The 15,255-nt window shown below is 36.9% G+C and overlaps 1 protein-coding gene across 1 annotated transcript in view; it reads right to left on the reverse strand.

The window, feature by feature from the left end:
- The window catches only part of MYH15 (myosin heavy chain 15), a 138,154-nt gene that overhangs the window by 66,058 nt on the left and 56,841 nt on the right, over nt 1–15,255 (reverse strand). Inside the window, exons 19-22 of the mRNA XM_034957056.3 lie at nt 12,468–12,585; nt 11,438–11,561; nt 9,709–9,845; nt 371–626 (exon numbers count right to left, since the gene is read on the reverse strand). Of these exons, the coding sequence (XP_034812947.2) occupies nt 371–626; nt 9,709–9,845; nt 11,438–11,561; nt 12,468–12,585 (635 nt within the window). The remainder of the gene's footprint in view (nt 1–370; nt 627–9,708; nt 9,846–11,437; nt 11,562–12,467; nt 12,586–15,255) is intronic.

Raw genomic sequence — 15,255 nt, forward strand, 5'->3', positions numbered from 1 at the left:
AGCATTCCTGAAGATCTCAGTCAAGCTTTTCTTGGGACCTACTAAAATCCTGTCTGCTGATTTGCTAATGGGTCATGGGCTACATACAAACTTTAAATTAAGACCCAGAGCTTCCTGGCCTCCATGATGTGCTATTATACAGTAAAAACCCATCTGATAATTTGTCCCTTTTTAAAAGACATCTTGCCAATTAAATCATTTCACTATGAAACAGGGTATCTCTTTGTTTTCATTGTCTTTGGTTTTATAAAATCGTTTGGTGTTTGAAAACCACATGCATCTATTTTTTTGTTTCCGTGTCAACACTGCCTGCTTAACAAGGGAGTCTAATAAAAACTTGATTTAAAGAACAAATGGTGGGGCTACTCACAGCCTGAAGCTGAAGAATCAGGTCATTTTTTTCCTGAGTGAGGGATACTTGCTTTGCTTTCAGTTCCTCCCTCTGAAACTCTGATTTCTCCAAGGCTTTCTGTAATTGTGCACACTCTTCCTTCAGTCCAGCTATTTCTTCTCCTACTTCTGAAGATTTAACAAGAGGCTTGATCTTGAAGAAGAGCCTCATCCAGGGCCAGTTCTTCACAGCCATGAAAGCTCTTATGTTCCATTGGATCAAAATAAGTGCATCCCTAAATCAAGAAAGAAAAAAGAAAAGCAAGTTAGCCCTGACTATAGGAGAATTAGTTCCCAAATTAAGATCCTCAATAAACACATATTTTTAGGAGTCATAAAAAATTCTTATTAGTCTTCAAAGCACTTTTATATCTGGACTTTCACTTGATTCTGGCAAAAACTCTCCAAGGGATATCTGGGGTTAGCAGAATTATGGACTAGATATCCTAAAAATGTTCCTACCACAAACATTCTTTGAATGAGAGCTGAACCTAAAGAGAGTAAGACATATAGAAGGCACCAAAAACTTGAACAATAAGTGAATGCATGCATAGCTTGGCCATCTTTATGGAAGGAGGAAACAAGTCTTGGTATTGTAAGAGTTTGTATTTTCATATTCACATGGATAAAAAGGCAAGGCAGAAACCTTCAAAGAATCTTACCCTTAATAAAAAGGAGGACTGAAAAATCCACCTGCCAGCAAAGAGAGATATCAAATTAAAGCACATCTGATTTGGTGTGAATGAAGACAAATCCTGCTTCAGATTTTTTTTTAATGATCCAGTACCACTGAAGTATTTAAGGTCTAAATTATACTGCCTGAATGATACACAAATATCCAAGAAATTAGCACAGTGATTTTTTTACTGATAATAAATACCTTTTCAAACCTTGGGGTAGGAAAATACAAAATTACACTGAAAAAAAAAAAATACCTTAAACCCAAGCACCAGAAGTTCTCCTACATAAGGCCCCCTGAAGAGGGCTTACAATCCAAAGTTACAAAACACATATAGGAAAATGAAGTTGAGCACATATAATAAACAGTTTGATGAAACCCCCAAGATTTTCAGATAATTGAACTATCTGATGGAGACTATCAAATAATTATGTTAAAAATTATTAAAGGTATAAAGGAAAGAACTTTAGAAACAATGAACCACTATGATAAAAGGATACACAGATTTGAAAGAAGACCAAATAAAATGTCTAAAACTAAAAAATATAGCAGTTGAAATCAAATACTCAGTGGAAAAATTAAGCAGGTTATTAGAAATACTGGGGAAAAAAAACTAGTGAATTGAGAAAAGAATAAACCCCCACAGCTCCAGACTCCAGGATGACCCTTACAACCTCAGGTTCCAGGCCTGCCCCAGTGCCAGTCCAGACATGCAGCCGCAGACTGCAAGCCTACCCCCAATGACCCAGACTCTAGGACCATCCCAATAATCAGTCCAGTCCCCACAGACCCAGGCCCCAGACCTATCCCCATGAACCCAGTCAACAAGGGTGTTCCAGTAGATCCTAACCACAGACTGATTCTCATGGCCCCAGAATCCAGACATACCCTCACTAAGTCCACTACCATGGACTTAGACACCAAGGCCTGCCCATGTGGATCTAAGATCTAGTGTATACAGCCTCCAGGCTAATCTTCATGGACCCAGGAACTGGGCCTGAATGTGCACTGAAACTACCACCAGGCCATCATGCCCCAAGACTCCAGCAGCATTCCTGCCAGTGGACAATGCCAGCTGGGCTGCCAAGAATCTCTGACCAAGCTTACTGCTGAAGAGGTTTTCCTGTTGAAGCCAGCCTATAAAGACCAAAAGATGTACTACTTCAAATGCACAAACACTAATGTAAGGCCACAAGGATCATGAATAATCAAAAAAATGACACCACCAAAGGAACAAAACAAAGCACCAGTAACCATCCCTAAAAAAATGGAGATCTACAAAGTAACAACTGGAGAAAGCAAGAAATTACAGGCTTCTGAAACAAATACACAAACAAACTGGACACCTGGAGCGGTTAGCAACAAAGTCCTAAAATCTCTAGCCAAGATGTCTGGTGAAGATTTTGCCCAGTCAAAGCCAGTCCATAAACATGGAGGAGGGGGGATGCTGTTTCTTCAAATGTACAGACATTTATGCAAAGCTATAATAAACATGAAGAATCAGGAACACACAAAAGAATAAAAAGAATGAAATAAATCCCTAAAAATCCAACCTAAATGGAGATCTATGAATTGCTGACAAAGAATTCAAAACAATGATCTTAAAAAAAAGTTTAGTGAGCTACAAGAGAACAACAAAACAAAGTGAGAAAAATAATACATGAACAAAAGGGGAAGTTCAACAAGGAAATAAAAACCATAAAAAAGAACCACATAGAAATTCTGGAATTGAAGAACAAAATGGCTGGACTGAAAAATTCCATGGAAAGTATAAATGCAATCAAGGGGAAGAATCAGTGAGCTCAAAGACAGGTCACTTGAAATTACTCATTTAGAGGAACAAAAATGAAAAACAAATGAAAAGAATGAAGAATGCCTACAGCACTTGTAGGACATCGGCAAGCTTACCAATATACACATTATGGGAGTTACAGAAGGAGCAGAGAAAGAGAAACAGAAAGCTTATTTAAAGAAACAATGACAGAAAGCTTTTAAATCTGGAGAGGAAAACGAACAACTAGATTCATTAAGCCCAAAGAACCCCAAGTAGATCAAATATAAAGAGATCTTCACCAATGCACATTATAATGAAATTCTCAAAAGTCAAAGAGAGAATTTTGAATGCAGCAAAACAAAAGTAACTTGTCACATATAATGAAACCCTCATGAGACTATGAGCAGATTTCTCAGCAAAAACCTTGCAGACTAGAAGAGAGTGGTGTGATATAATCAAAGTGCTAAAAGAAAAAAAAAAACTAAAAACCACCAACCAGAAATACTGTATCCAGCAAGGCTGCCTTTCAGAAATGGAGAGATAACAGACTGCCACACAAATAAAAGCTGTGGGAGTTTATCGTCACTACTTGCCTTACAAGAAATGCTAAAGGGTGTTCTTCAAGTTGAAACAAAAGGATGCTAACTAACCACACAAAAATATATAAAAATGTAAAACTCACTGAAAAGAATATAGTCAAATTCAGAATAATACTGTAATAATGGTGCATAAATCACCTTTAACTCTAAAATTAGTTAATGTACAAAATTATTTTAAAAAACTATAGCTATAATACCTGATTAATAGATATACAATACTAAAAAATAATAAATTGTGACATAAATAACATAAAATGTGGGGACAAGATAAGTTAAAATTAAGAGTTTTTATATGTAGTTGAAGTTAAACTATTGCCAGCTTAAAATAAGATGTTGTCAGCTTAAGATAAACATATAACTACAAGATGTTTTATGTAAGCCTCATGGTAACTACAAAGAAAAAACTTCTAGTAAGTATTCAGAAGATAAAGAGAAAGGAATACCTAGCATTACAAAATATTATCACATCACAAAGGAAGACAGAAAGAAACAATTTTTTTAAAAAGTTGTAAAACAATTAACAAAATGGCAGTAAGTCTGTATCTATTAATAATTACTTTAAATATAAATGAAATAAGTTCACCAATCAAAAGACAGAGTGGCTGAATAGAAAAACCAAACCCAACTATATGCTGCCAACAGGAGACATACTTTAGCTTTGAGAACATACACAGGTTGAAAGTGAGAAATGGAAAAAGGTATTCTATGTAAATGGAAATTGAAAAAGAGCAGGGATACCTATAGTTACATCAGATAAAATATATATAAGTCAAAAACTGTAACAAGAGATAAAGAAAGTTATTACCTAATGAAAAATGGGTCAATTCATCAAGATGATATAAATATCTTTATATTTGACAAGATTTAACATCCATCCATTCATCCATCATAAAAATTCTCAACAATGTAGGTATAGAAGGAAAGTACTGCAACATAATAAAGGCCATATATGACAAGCCCACAGCTAACATCATACTTAACGGTGAAAAACTGAAAGCTTTTCCTCTAAGGTCAGGAACAAGACAAGAATGCTCACTCTCAATAATTTTTTTCAATATAGTACTGAAAGTCCTAGCCAGAGTAATTAGCAAAAAGAGGAAACAAAAGTCATTCAAATTAGAAACAAAGAAGTTAAAGTATCTCATGTAGAAAACCCTAAAAACCACCAAAAAAAATAGAATTAACACACTTGTAAAGTTGCAGGATAAAAAAATCAACATAAAAAATTAGTAACATTTCTATATACTAACAATGGACTATCCAAAAAAGAAGTCAATTCATAATAGCATCAAAAATTAAAATAAAATAGATAAGAATAAATCTTACCAAGGAGGTAAAAGAGCTGCATGTTGAAAACTATAAAACATTGATAAAAGAAATTGAAGACACAAACAAATGCAAAAATATCTTGTGTTCATGAATTGGAAGAACACAGGATATTTTTGGTTAAAAGTCCATAGTCCCCAAAGTTATCTACAGATTCAGTGCAAACCCTTTTAAAATTCCAATGGCATTTTTTACAGAACTAGGAAAAATTCCTAAAATTTATATGGAACCACAAAAGACCTCAAATAGCCAAGACATTAGAAACAAAGCTGGAAGAATCACATTACCTAATTTCAAAATATGCTACAAACTACAGCAATCAAAACAGCATGGTATTAGCATAAAAACAAACATATAGTCCAATGGAACAGATCGGAGAACCCAGAAATTAATCTATGCATTTATGGTTAATTGATCTTCAATAAAGTTGCCAAAAACACACAGTATGGAAAGGACAGTCTTTTCAATAAATGGGGTTAGTAAATTAGATATCCACATGCAGAAGACTAAGTGGATCCTCATCTCACACCATATACAAATATGAACTCAAAATGAACTAAAGACTTAAATGTAAGATCTGAAACTGTAAAATTACCAGAAGAACACTTGGGGAAAAAGTTTCTTGACATTGGTTTTGGCAATTTTTTTTAATGTGACCCCAAAATCAAAGGCAACACAAGCAAAAATAGACAATGGGATTACATCAAACTAAAAAGCTTCTGCATAGCAAAAGAAACTATAAACAAGGAGAAGACAACCTACGGAATGGGAGAAAATATTTGCAAACTATACATGCAATAAAGGGGTAATATTCAAAATTTATTAGGAATTCAACTCTATAGCATGAAAACAACCCCATTAAAAATCAGCAATGACCTGACAGACATTTCTCAAAAGACTACAAATGGCCAATAATATATGAAAAAATGTTCAACATCACTAATTATCAGGGAAATACAAATCAAAACCACAATGAGATATCATCTCACACCTGTTAGAATGGCTACTAAAAGACAAAAGATAAGAGTTGGCAAGTATGTGGAAAAAGGGAACCCTTGTACACTGTTGATGGGAATGTAAATTGGTACAGCCATTATGGAAAACAGTATGAAGGCTCCTCAAAAAATTAAAAATGGAACTACCATAGGATCTATCAATCCCATTAATATTTCAAAATACTAATGAAATTAGAATTTTGAAGACATATCTGCACTACTATGTTCATTGTACTATTATTTGCAATAGCCAAGATATGGAATCAACCTAAGTGTTCATTGACAAATAAATAAAGAGAATGTGGCATAAATATACACTGAAATATTATTCAACCTTAAAAAAGAAAACATTGTCATTTGTGACAACATGGGTTAACCTAGAGGACATTATGCTAAGTATAATAAGCCAGGCACTTAAAGACAAATACAGCATGATCTCACTCATATGTGGGATATTAAAAAAGTCAAACTCACAGAAGTAGAGAGTGGAATGGTGGTTACCAGCAGCCAGGGCATGGGGAAAATGAGGAGATGTTGCTCAAAGGACACAACGTTTCAGTTATGCAAGATGAGTAAGTTCTGAGGATCTAATATACAGCATGGTAACCATAGTTAATAATACTGTATTGTATACTGGAAATTTGCTTAGAGAGTAGACCTTAAATGCTCTCACCACAAACACAAAAGATAACTTTGTAAGGTGATGATTAATCAGTTTGATTGTGGTAATCATTTCACAATACCTACATATATCAAAACATCAGATTATACACCATATATACAATTTTTGTCAATGATAACTGAATAAAGTTAGAAAAAGGAAAAAAATAAACACAAAGAAAGTAGAAGAAAAGAAAGAATAAAGGTAAGATCAGAAATTAATGATCTAGAAAAAAGTTTAAGTGATTTATTAAATAGACTAAATAAAGATATGGCATGAATGTTCAAGAAAAAGGAGAGAAGCCACAAAAAAATACTAGAAATGATAATACTCTAGAAATATAAATAATTTAGGATTATGCTCTAGGAATAGAATTAGAGATACAGTAGAGATTTAAAAATAATAAGGCCAGGTACAGTGGCTCATGCCTGTAATCCCAACACTTTGGGAGGCCAAGGCAGGCAGATCACGTGAGGCCAAGAGTTTGAGACCATCCTGCTCAAAATGGTGAAACCTTATCTCTACTAAAAATACAACACTTAGCCAGGCGTGGAGGCACACGCCTGTAATCCCAGCTGCTCAGGAGGCTGAAGCACAAGAATCACTTGAACCAGGGAGGCAGAGGTTGCAGTGACCCGATATCATGCCACTGCCCTCCAGCCTGGACGATAGAGAGAGACTCTGTCTCAAAAAATAAAATAAAATAAAAAATAAAATAAAAATTGATCAAATTGAAAAATTCAAAAGAAATGTAAAATTTTTTTAATAAAAGAAAGCTTTCCTGCACTAATTCAAGAAGAAAATATCTCATTAGACATGTAACCAATAAATAAATTGAATCAAAATATAAAATCTATCACAAAAGAAACACCAGATCCAGATGATTTTACTGGCAATGTCTACCAAAGATTCAAAGACCAGTTATAAACTGGTTCATGTTTTGAAGAGAGAAAACATTCTTCAACTGTTTTATGAGGTTAAGATAACCTTGATTCAAATTCAGATAACATAGCAGATGAAAAGAAAATTACAGGCCAATCTTATTCATGAATATTGATGCAAAAATCTCATGGTGATATTACAATCAAACCCATCAATGTATGAAAATATTTCTTAACCAAAGTAAGTTTAACATTTTTTAAAATCTGTTAATATATTTCCACACATTTATAGATTAATTCAGAAAAACCATGTGATTGTTTCAATAGATGCAGATAAATGATTAAATAATTTCCTGATAAAAATGCTTAACAAAATAAAATAGAAGGAATGTCCTTCATATAATAAGTCATTTCTACAAAAAAAAAAAAAAAAAAACCTACAGAAAACATCATTTGTTAAAGGGAAATGATAGCTTTCCCCAAAGTCAGAAATATGAAGACATTTGGCAAAAGTTTTTAAAGGCTGATATACCACAAGTGGGTGAGAACATGGGACAAGGGGACTCTCATACATTGCTGGTGGAGAGTATGGTATATTAGAAAGCAATTTGGCAACATCTTGCAAAATTGCAGTTGTGTGTGACCTAAAACCTATTATTAATTCATGCCCTAGAGAAGTGCCACTCAAAGTGTGTGCCTCAGACCAGCTGCTATCCACAAATTGTTATCAGAAAATGGAGTATTTTGAGTAATGATGCCCTCAAGAAACTCTTATGTATATGAATGGGGAGACATTTACAAAAATATCACTGCAGAAGTTAGTAGCAACAAAAAAAAAGGAAATAAATTATGATATATTTATATAATGGAACACTATACAGCAGTTAAAATCAATAATCTAGCCCTAGATTCATTAACATTCATATATTTCAAAGAATAATACTGAATATAAAAGACAAACTTCAGGACAATATATACAAAATATTATTTACATGAAGACTAAGCACATGTAAAATCATGTCACATTTTAAGGATATCTGCATATCGAGTAAGTAAAGGTATGAAAACATACTTTTATATAACATATATAAAACATGGAATGAGAAACACAAACTCAGGATCTGAGAAGGAAAAGGTAAGACTTGGATTACAGCAGAACTATATGGAGGCTTCAACTATATATGTTACTTTTTTTAAATGTTGTTAGCAATTACAGAAAAAAAATGTTGAGTTGGCTGGGTGCCATGGCCCATGCCTGTAATCTCAGCACTTTGGGAGGCTGAGGCAAGAGGATTGTTGAGCCCAGGAGTTCGAGACCAGCCTGGGCAACATAGGGAGACCCTGTTTCTACAAAAATAACAAATTAATAATAATAATGTTAAGAATGGATATATCTTCATGATGGCTCCATGAGTATGCATTATAGTATTTTCTGAATTTTTTATTTACTTGAGATCTTTCACAATAACTTTTGAAGTCATGATTTAGAGAGAATGGATCATAAAGGCTTCACTTTAGACATGAAGAAAGTAAACTATGGAGAAATTCAGAATCTTACTCAAGTTTACACAACTGGTCCTAGAAGCCATGTTCTGTGACCCCCAAACTCCCATACCACATTGACCACTATATGAGAGTCACAGAAGACCCTTAAGAGTCATCTCTCTAATATCTTTGACATCACCATGTAATAATCTTTTTCTCTTGGGAAAAAACAGAATTAACAAATTGTCAATTAAACAAGTTACACCAAGATCTGTAGACCTTTCTTCAGAAGACAATATATGCTAACGAAAAAGTAAATACAACTTCAGCATCCCTTGCTCACAGTCCCTTTGTTTGGAGATTTTGCTAGCTTGCTTTCCATGATTCTATTAAACAATAGACAAAACCAATGCCTAAGAATGTACAAGCATGGTGATAAATGTCCCTAGTGAACTTGTCTGAAATAAAGTAAGAAAGTTATGATTACATGTCAACAAGAGCCACAGTTTCTGACCCAGGGGAGGTAACAAAGGGGTCAGAACACCTCGGTCTTCGAAGCACACTTCCCCAAAGAGTTGGCTGTGGGATATATGCAAACCTTTCCAGGTCTGCTTCTGATATAAATTGTGAGTCACACCACTCTCAGAGATCCAGACTTCTCAGAACATAAATATCTCTCTCAAAGGGAAGCCTGAAAGCATGACAAGAAATATCTGAATTATGCTTATACTTGGTTGAATAGGGCAATAAAAGCCCTTTGCACTCTGTCCTTTTGTTATATCATGATTTAAAAATGTTTAAGACCCAGCCTAAGCAGAGGAGGCAGCTCTTGACCTACTATAAGGCAATGAGATTAGTTGCACTGGTTGAGGCACACTATTACCCTAGCAGTTGGGGAGCAGGGTGGGCATATAATACCTTTCTTCCAGAATCTTCTGGAATTTGATTCGCATCAGTTTGCCCTGTGCTCTGGCTTGGAACAATGTGAAGACTTTAGATAGTCTCTCATCTCTTATTGCTTCCAGTTGGCCCAGAAACCCAGCTTTAAAAAACACCTAAAGGAAAAGTCAGATGTTAGCTCCACTGATAATGGGTATTCAGCAAATGTTTATTAAATGATCCTGTGAGCAACTGTTGTGTTCCTAGGGATAACTGTATCAATTCCATTTCTTGTAAGTTTTATTTAATGTGTAAAATCTACTTCTTAGAAAGTTTGATTTTATAAATCTGAAATGTGAAAAAAAAAAGTTATTAAATCATGTGGTTCTATTGTTTGCCTAAGAACTTAAACTATTCTTCCCCTTATCTATTAATAATGTCTCAATTGTTTAGGGAACCTGGTTTAAGTTTTAAGATGGGCTCAGGCATGCAGTGCGCCAAAGTACCAGGTAGGGTTCTGCAAACATTTTCTGTGAAGGATCAGATAGTAAATATTTTTAGGCTTTATGGGCTATATACAATCTCTGTAGGATATTCTTGTTTTTTAAACAATTCGTGAACCATCTAAAACCATTTTTAGCTAGTGGGCCATATATTGAAAAAACAGTCCATGGACATGGCTCTTGGGCCATAGTTTGCTGACCTCTGTTCTAGAGTAAGGTACTTTTGTCTAGGCATCAAATAATCCACAAAAGTATTTTTTCAAGAATGATTACTAACAAACAAGGTGGAATGAGTGAGGTGCCTAAAGCACACATTTTATGGAGGCACTAAGTGTGAGAGTGCCCTGAGAGTGTGTGCCTTTCAACCTCACTTGCCCAACCCTGAGAATGAGAGCCTCTTTGAAATTTGTGCCTTAGGAGCTTCACTTGCTTCATGTCAATCTTGGCCCAGATGAATAGTATACAGTAAAAATAACTAAACACACAAGGAAGGAAGGCATCATCAGTGAAAATCAGCAGAAACAATAAACAGCAGAAACTGATTCTCAGGTACTCAAAATATGGGAGTCAACATTTTATAACCATATCCTACAGAGTTCTAATTCTATGAGGTCTTTATCCTGAATTTTTTAACTCTCCTTCAAATCATTTGTTCCTTATATGAATGTCATTAGGAACAAACTGATGTTGACTGCCAGCTAACACCAAATCTATTGATAAGTTAGAAGTTTCCCAAAATATGTGAGTCATGCCAATATCATCTAAGATGAAGTAGAATTTAGGGAATCACATTTAAGGAAGTTGGTTTTGGATTAATTTTTTGATAGTGGGTTAACTTTAAAGTTTTAAATTCCTCAGAAAAATTAGTCCCTAAGAGAATACTGTCCCTGAAAGAATATGGTGGATGAATCAGTTCACACACAGACAAGCCATTAGCTCTAGGAAGCTGATTCACCTTTTTCTAGCTCTGATATATACACATTTTCTCATAACATCAGGTTAATTCAGTATTTTATATCTTGACACAAATTTGCTTAGTTGACTAATTATAAAAATGTAAATGTAGTCAAAACTGAGGTTTAAAAAACATTGAATATTTTTCTCAAACAGCACCAAAGTTTTCACCTTCAACTAAGATCTGTTTGTGATATTTATGGTCATGAGAGCTGAAGAATGCCTTATAATTGAGCATTCACAGGTATTTTAAGATACACAGTCTTCCCCCAATTCGTCTCCAAATGCATTCTTTGCAGTTTTCTGGTTACCTTAGTGATTCCAAATCGGTACTGGGTATGGTCTATCTCCAAGGAGCTAAGTAATTCTTCAGCTGCTTTTCTGCTGCTCACAAACTTGCTCTTTGGAAAGGTCCTTGGATTCAGAATGCAGTACCTAATTTAAAATAAAGAAAAAATCATGAGTTTGGGAAATCATATTATTCAAATAAAGACTAATCTAGACAAATGAGGTGAAAGGAGATATAGATTTTTATCTCTGTTACTAATATGTTCAATTTTCACAAGATTCTTAGTAACAATAATGAGGGTACAAGCAATAATCCCTTGCATTGGTATAATAGTTTGTACTTTTCATATTGCTTTAGAGGCAACCTCATTTGATTGATTGCTCAATTAGGCAGGGGCAGGATTGGAAGAGGAAAGAGAGGGAGGGAGGAAAGAATAAGTATCTCTACTGTATAGATAAGGAAACTGAAAAGCAGAGACATTAAATGTCTTTTCCAGGATTCCTTTACCCTGTTGGTGAGTTGGTGGAAAACAAGAAATATGCCTCCTAATTCTAAAGCAAGAAATATGCCCCTTTTTACTCTACCAAACTTTGCTCTAATTGATTTGATGACCTATAATTTAAACTTCTAGAATCCAGGAAATAGAAAAGATGCCGCTCCTGCCTCCTGCCATACACCCTGCTGGCTTCCTTCCTTTCAGGGGCTTGCTAGTAAAGCCACAGCCTGCTTGGATAGCAGCTACGATTAAGTATACACAACATTTCAGAGATTCAGTTCAGCCTCCATATGTTTCTTCTGTATATATTTCTTCTATATGTGGGTCTATTATCTTTGTTAATAGAGATTTAAGTATATTACAGTTACATGGATGTTGGATTTAAGGGGAAATAATAATGGAACTCTGTCATCATATATCTTCCCACCACCAAAACACATCGATTTGTAATCTGGAGGACATCAACCAAACAAACAATGCATGCCTAAACACTCGGAAAGGGAGGAAAACAGAATGAACTGCCTCAGGCTTCTTGGATCCTAGAATGTAGGTTTACCTTTGTTTAAAATCAGCATACTGCAGTCGGTTTGGAAAACCTTCACGGCATATCCTAATCCCTTCCAAGACACCATTACAGCGCAACTGCTGTAGAACCAAGTAAGGGTCCAGTATACCTGGAAAAAAAAAAAGAGTCACGGTGGATCTGTGCCTGAAAAAAAATTATTGGCCCAGATTTTGAACCAATTGCTGCATCTTGGGTTAAAAAGAAAGTCTGAATTGGATAGTTTCCACATGATAGGTCATAGATGTTCACTCACTTATGGCCTGATAGTACTCACAGTAATCATCCTATTATGTAGGCATCTCCAAATATGATTTCCCTGAAATTCCTTTAACATGGAACAAGCCCCTTAGTTCACAGTCAGATGAGATGTTTATAAGCAAATATTCTTGGAAGGCAAAAAGATTACATTTTTTGCTAGAATGTAAACGGCTGCTCTACGTTCATTTGCCAACCAAAACCAGCCAGAAAGGGTGATAAGAACACAAAAGAGAACTGCCTTCTCCGTGCAGGAGGGGGAAGGGATAAGAACAAGGAAGAATAAAAGGAAAGGGGAAGATGGACACAACCACAACATTCTGTTTACAGTTTTGCTTAGGAAGGACTTGTCCACATCCCAGACTTCATTCTCCCCTTATTTTCATGAGAGTGCCTAAATTCTATTCTGTAGTATAAGCATCCTTCTGTCACCTTCTCGTTCATCAAAAGAAGCTCTACTGCAGCTGTCAGCTGCAATGTCCAATAGAAGCCTTTGAAAAACCATCCAAGAAGCCACTGTCCCTGCCCTCAGCAAGTCTTCTGAAACAAGCCAAGGACCACATCTCCTAACACAAATTCCTACCATGGTATTACATGAAAAATAAAAAAAAAAAGGACTCCATGCCCAAGGTCACAGAAATAAACTTAAATCATATACCCATATTTCTATACTCGAATCCCTTTCACAGATAGAAACAGATGATCTATAAGAAGGCACAAGGGGGGAGGAGCCAAGATGGCCGAATAGGAACAGCTCCGGTCTACAGCTCCCAGCGTGAGCGACGCAGAAGACGGGTGATTTCTGCATTTCCATCTGAGGTACCGGGTTTATCTCACTAGCGAGTGCCAGACAGTGGGCGCAGGCCAGTGGGTGCGCGCACCGTGCGCGAGCCGAAGCAGGGCGAGGCATTGCCTCACCTGGGAAGCGCAAAGGGTCAGGGAGTTCCCTTTCCAAGTCAAAGAAAGGGGTGACAGACGCACCTGGAAAATCGGGTCACTCCCACCCGAATATTGCGCTTTTCAGACCGGCTTAAAAAACGGCGAATCACAAGATTATAGCCCACACCTGGCTCGGAGGGTCCTACGCCCACGGAGTCTCGCTGATTGCTAGCACAGCAGTCTGAGATCAAACTGCAAGGCGGCAGCGAGGCTGGGGGAGGGGCGCCCGCCATTGCCCAGGCTTGATTACCTAAACAAAGCAGCCGGGAAGCTCGAACTGGGTGGAGCCCACCACAGCTCAAGGAGGCCTGCCTGCCTCTGTAGGCTCCACCTCTGGGGGCAGGGCACAAACAAACAAAAAGACAGCAGTAACCTCTGCAGACTTAAGTGTCCCTGTCTGACAGCTTTGAAGAGAGCAGTGGTTCTCCCAGCACGCAGCTGGAGATCTGAGAACCGGCAGACTGCCTCCTCAAGTGGGTCCCTGACCCCTGACCCCCGAGCAGCCTAACTGGGAGGCACCCCCCAGCAGGGGCACACTGACACCTCACACGGCAGGGTATTCCAACAGACCTGCAGCTGAGGGTCCTGTCTGTTAGAAGGAAAGCTAACAAACAGAAAGGACATCCACACCGAAAACCCATCTGTACATCACCATCATCAAAGACCAAAAGTAGATAAAACCACAAAGATGGGGAGAAAACAGAACAGAAAAACTGGAAACTCTAAAACGCAGAGCGCCTCTCCTCCTCCAAAGGAACGCAGCTCCTCACCAGCAACGGAACAAAGCTGGATGGAGAATGACTTTGACGAGCTGAGAGAAGAAGGCTTGAGACGATCAAATTACTCTGAGCTACGGGAGGACATTCAAACCAAAGGCAAAGAAGTTGAAAACTTTGAAAAAAAATTTAGAAGAATGTATAACTAGAATAACCAATACAGAGAAGAGCTTAAAGGAGCTGATGGAGCTGAAAACCAAGGCTCGAGAACTACGTGAAGAATGCAGAAGCCTCAGGAGCCGATGCGATCAACTGGAAGAAAGGGTATCAGCAATGGAAGATGAAAGGAATGAAATGAAGCGAGAAGGGAAGTTTAGAGAAAAAAGAATAAAAAGAAATGAGCAAAGCCTCCAAGAAATATGGGACTATGTGAAAAGACCAAATCTACGTCTGATTGGTGTACCTGAAAGTGATGGGGAGAATGGAACCAAGTTGGAAAACACTCTGCAGGATATTATCCAGGAGAACTTCCCCAGTCTAGCAAGGCAGGCCAACGTTCAGATTCAGGAAATACAGAGAACGCCACAAAGATACTCCTCGAGAAGAGCAACCCCAAGACACATAATTGTCAGATTCACCAAAGTTGAAATGAAGGAAAAAATGTTAAGGGCAGCCAGAGAGAAAGGTCGGGTTACCCTCAAAGGGAAGCCCATCAGACTAACAGCGGATCTCTCGGCAGAAACCCTACAAGCCAGAAGAGAGTGGGGGCCAATATTCAACATTCTTAAAGACAAGAATTTTCAACCCAGAATTTCATATCCAGCCAAACTAAGCTTCATAAGTGAAGGAGAAATAAAATACTTCACAGA

The sequence above is a fragment of the Pan paniscus genome, chromosome 2 (assembly GCF_029289425.2).
Source record: "Pan paniscus chromosome 2, NHGRI_mPanPan1-v2.0_pri, whole genome shotgun sequence".
Taxonomy (NCBI): Eukaryota; Metazoa; Chordata; class Mammalia; order Primates; family Hominidae; genus Pan; species Pan paniscus.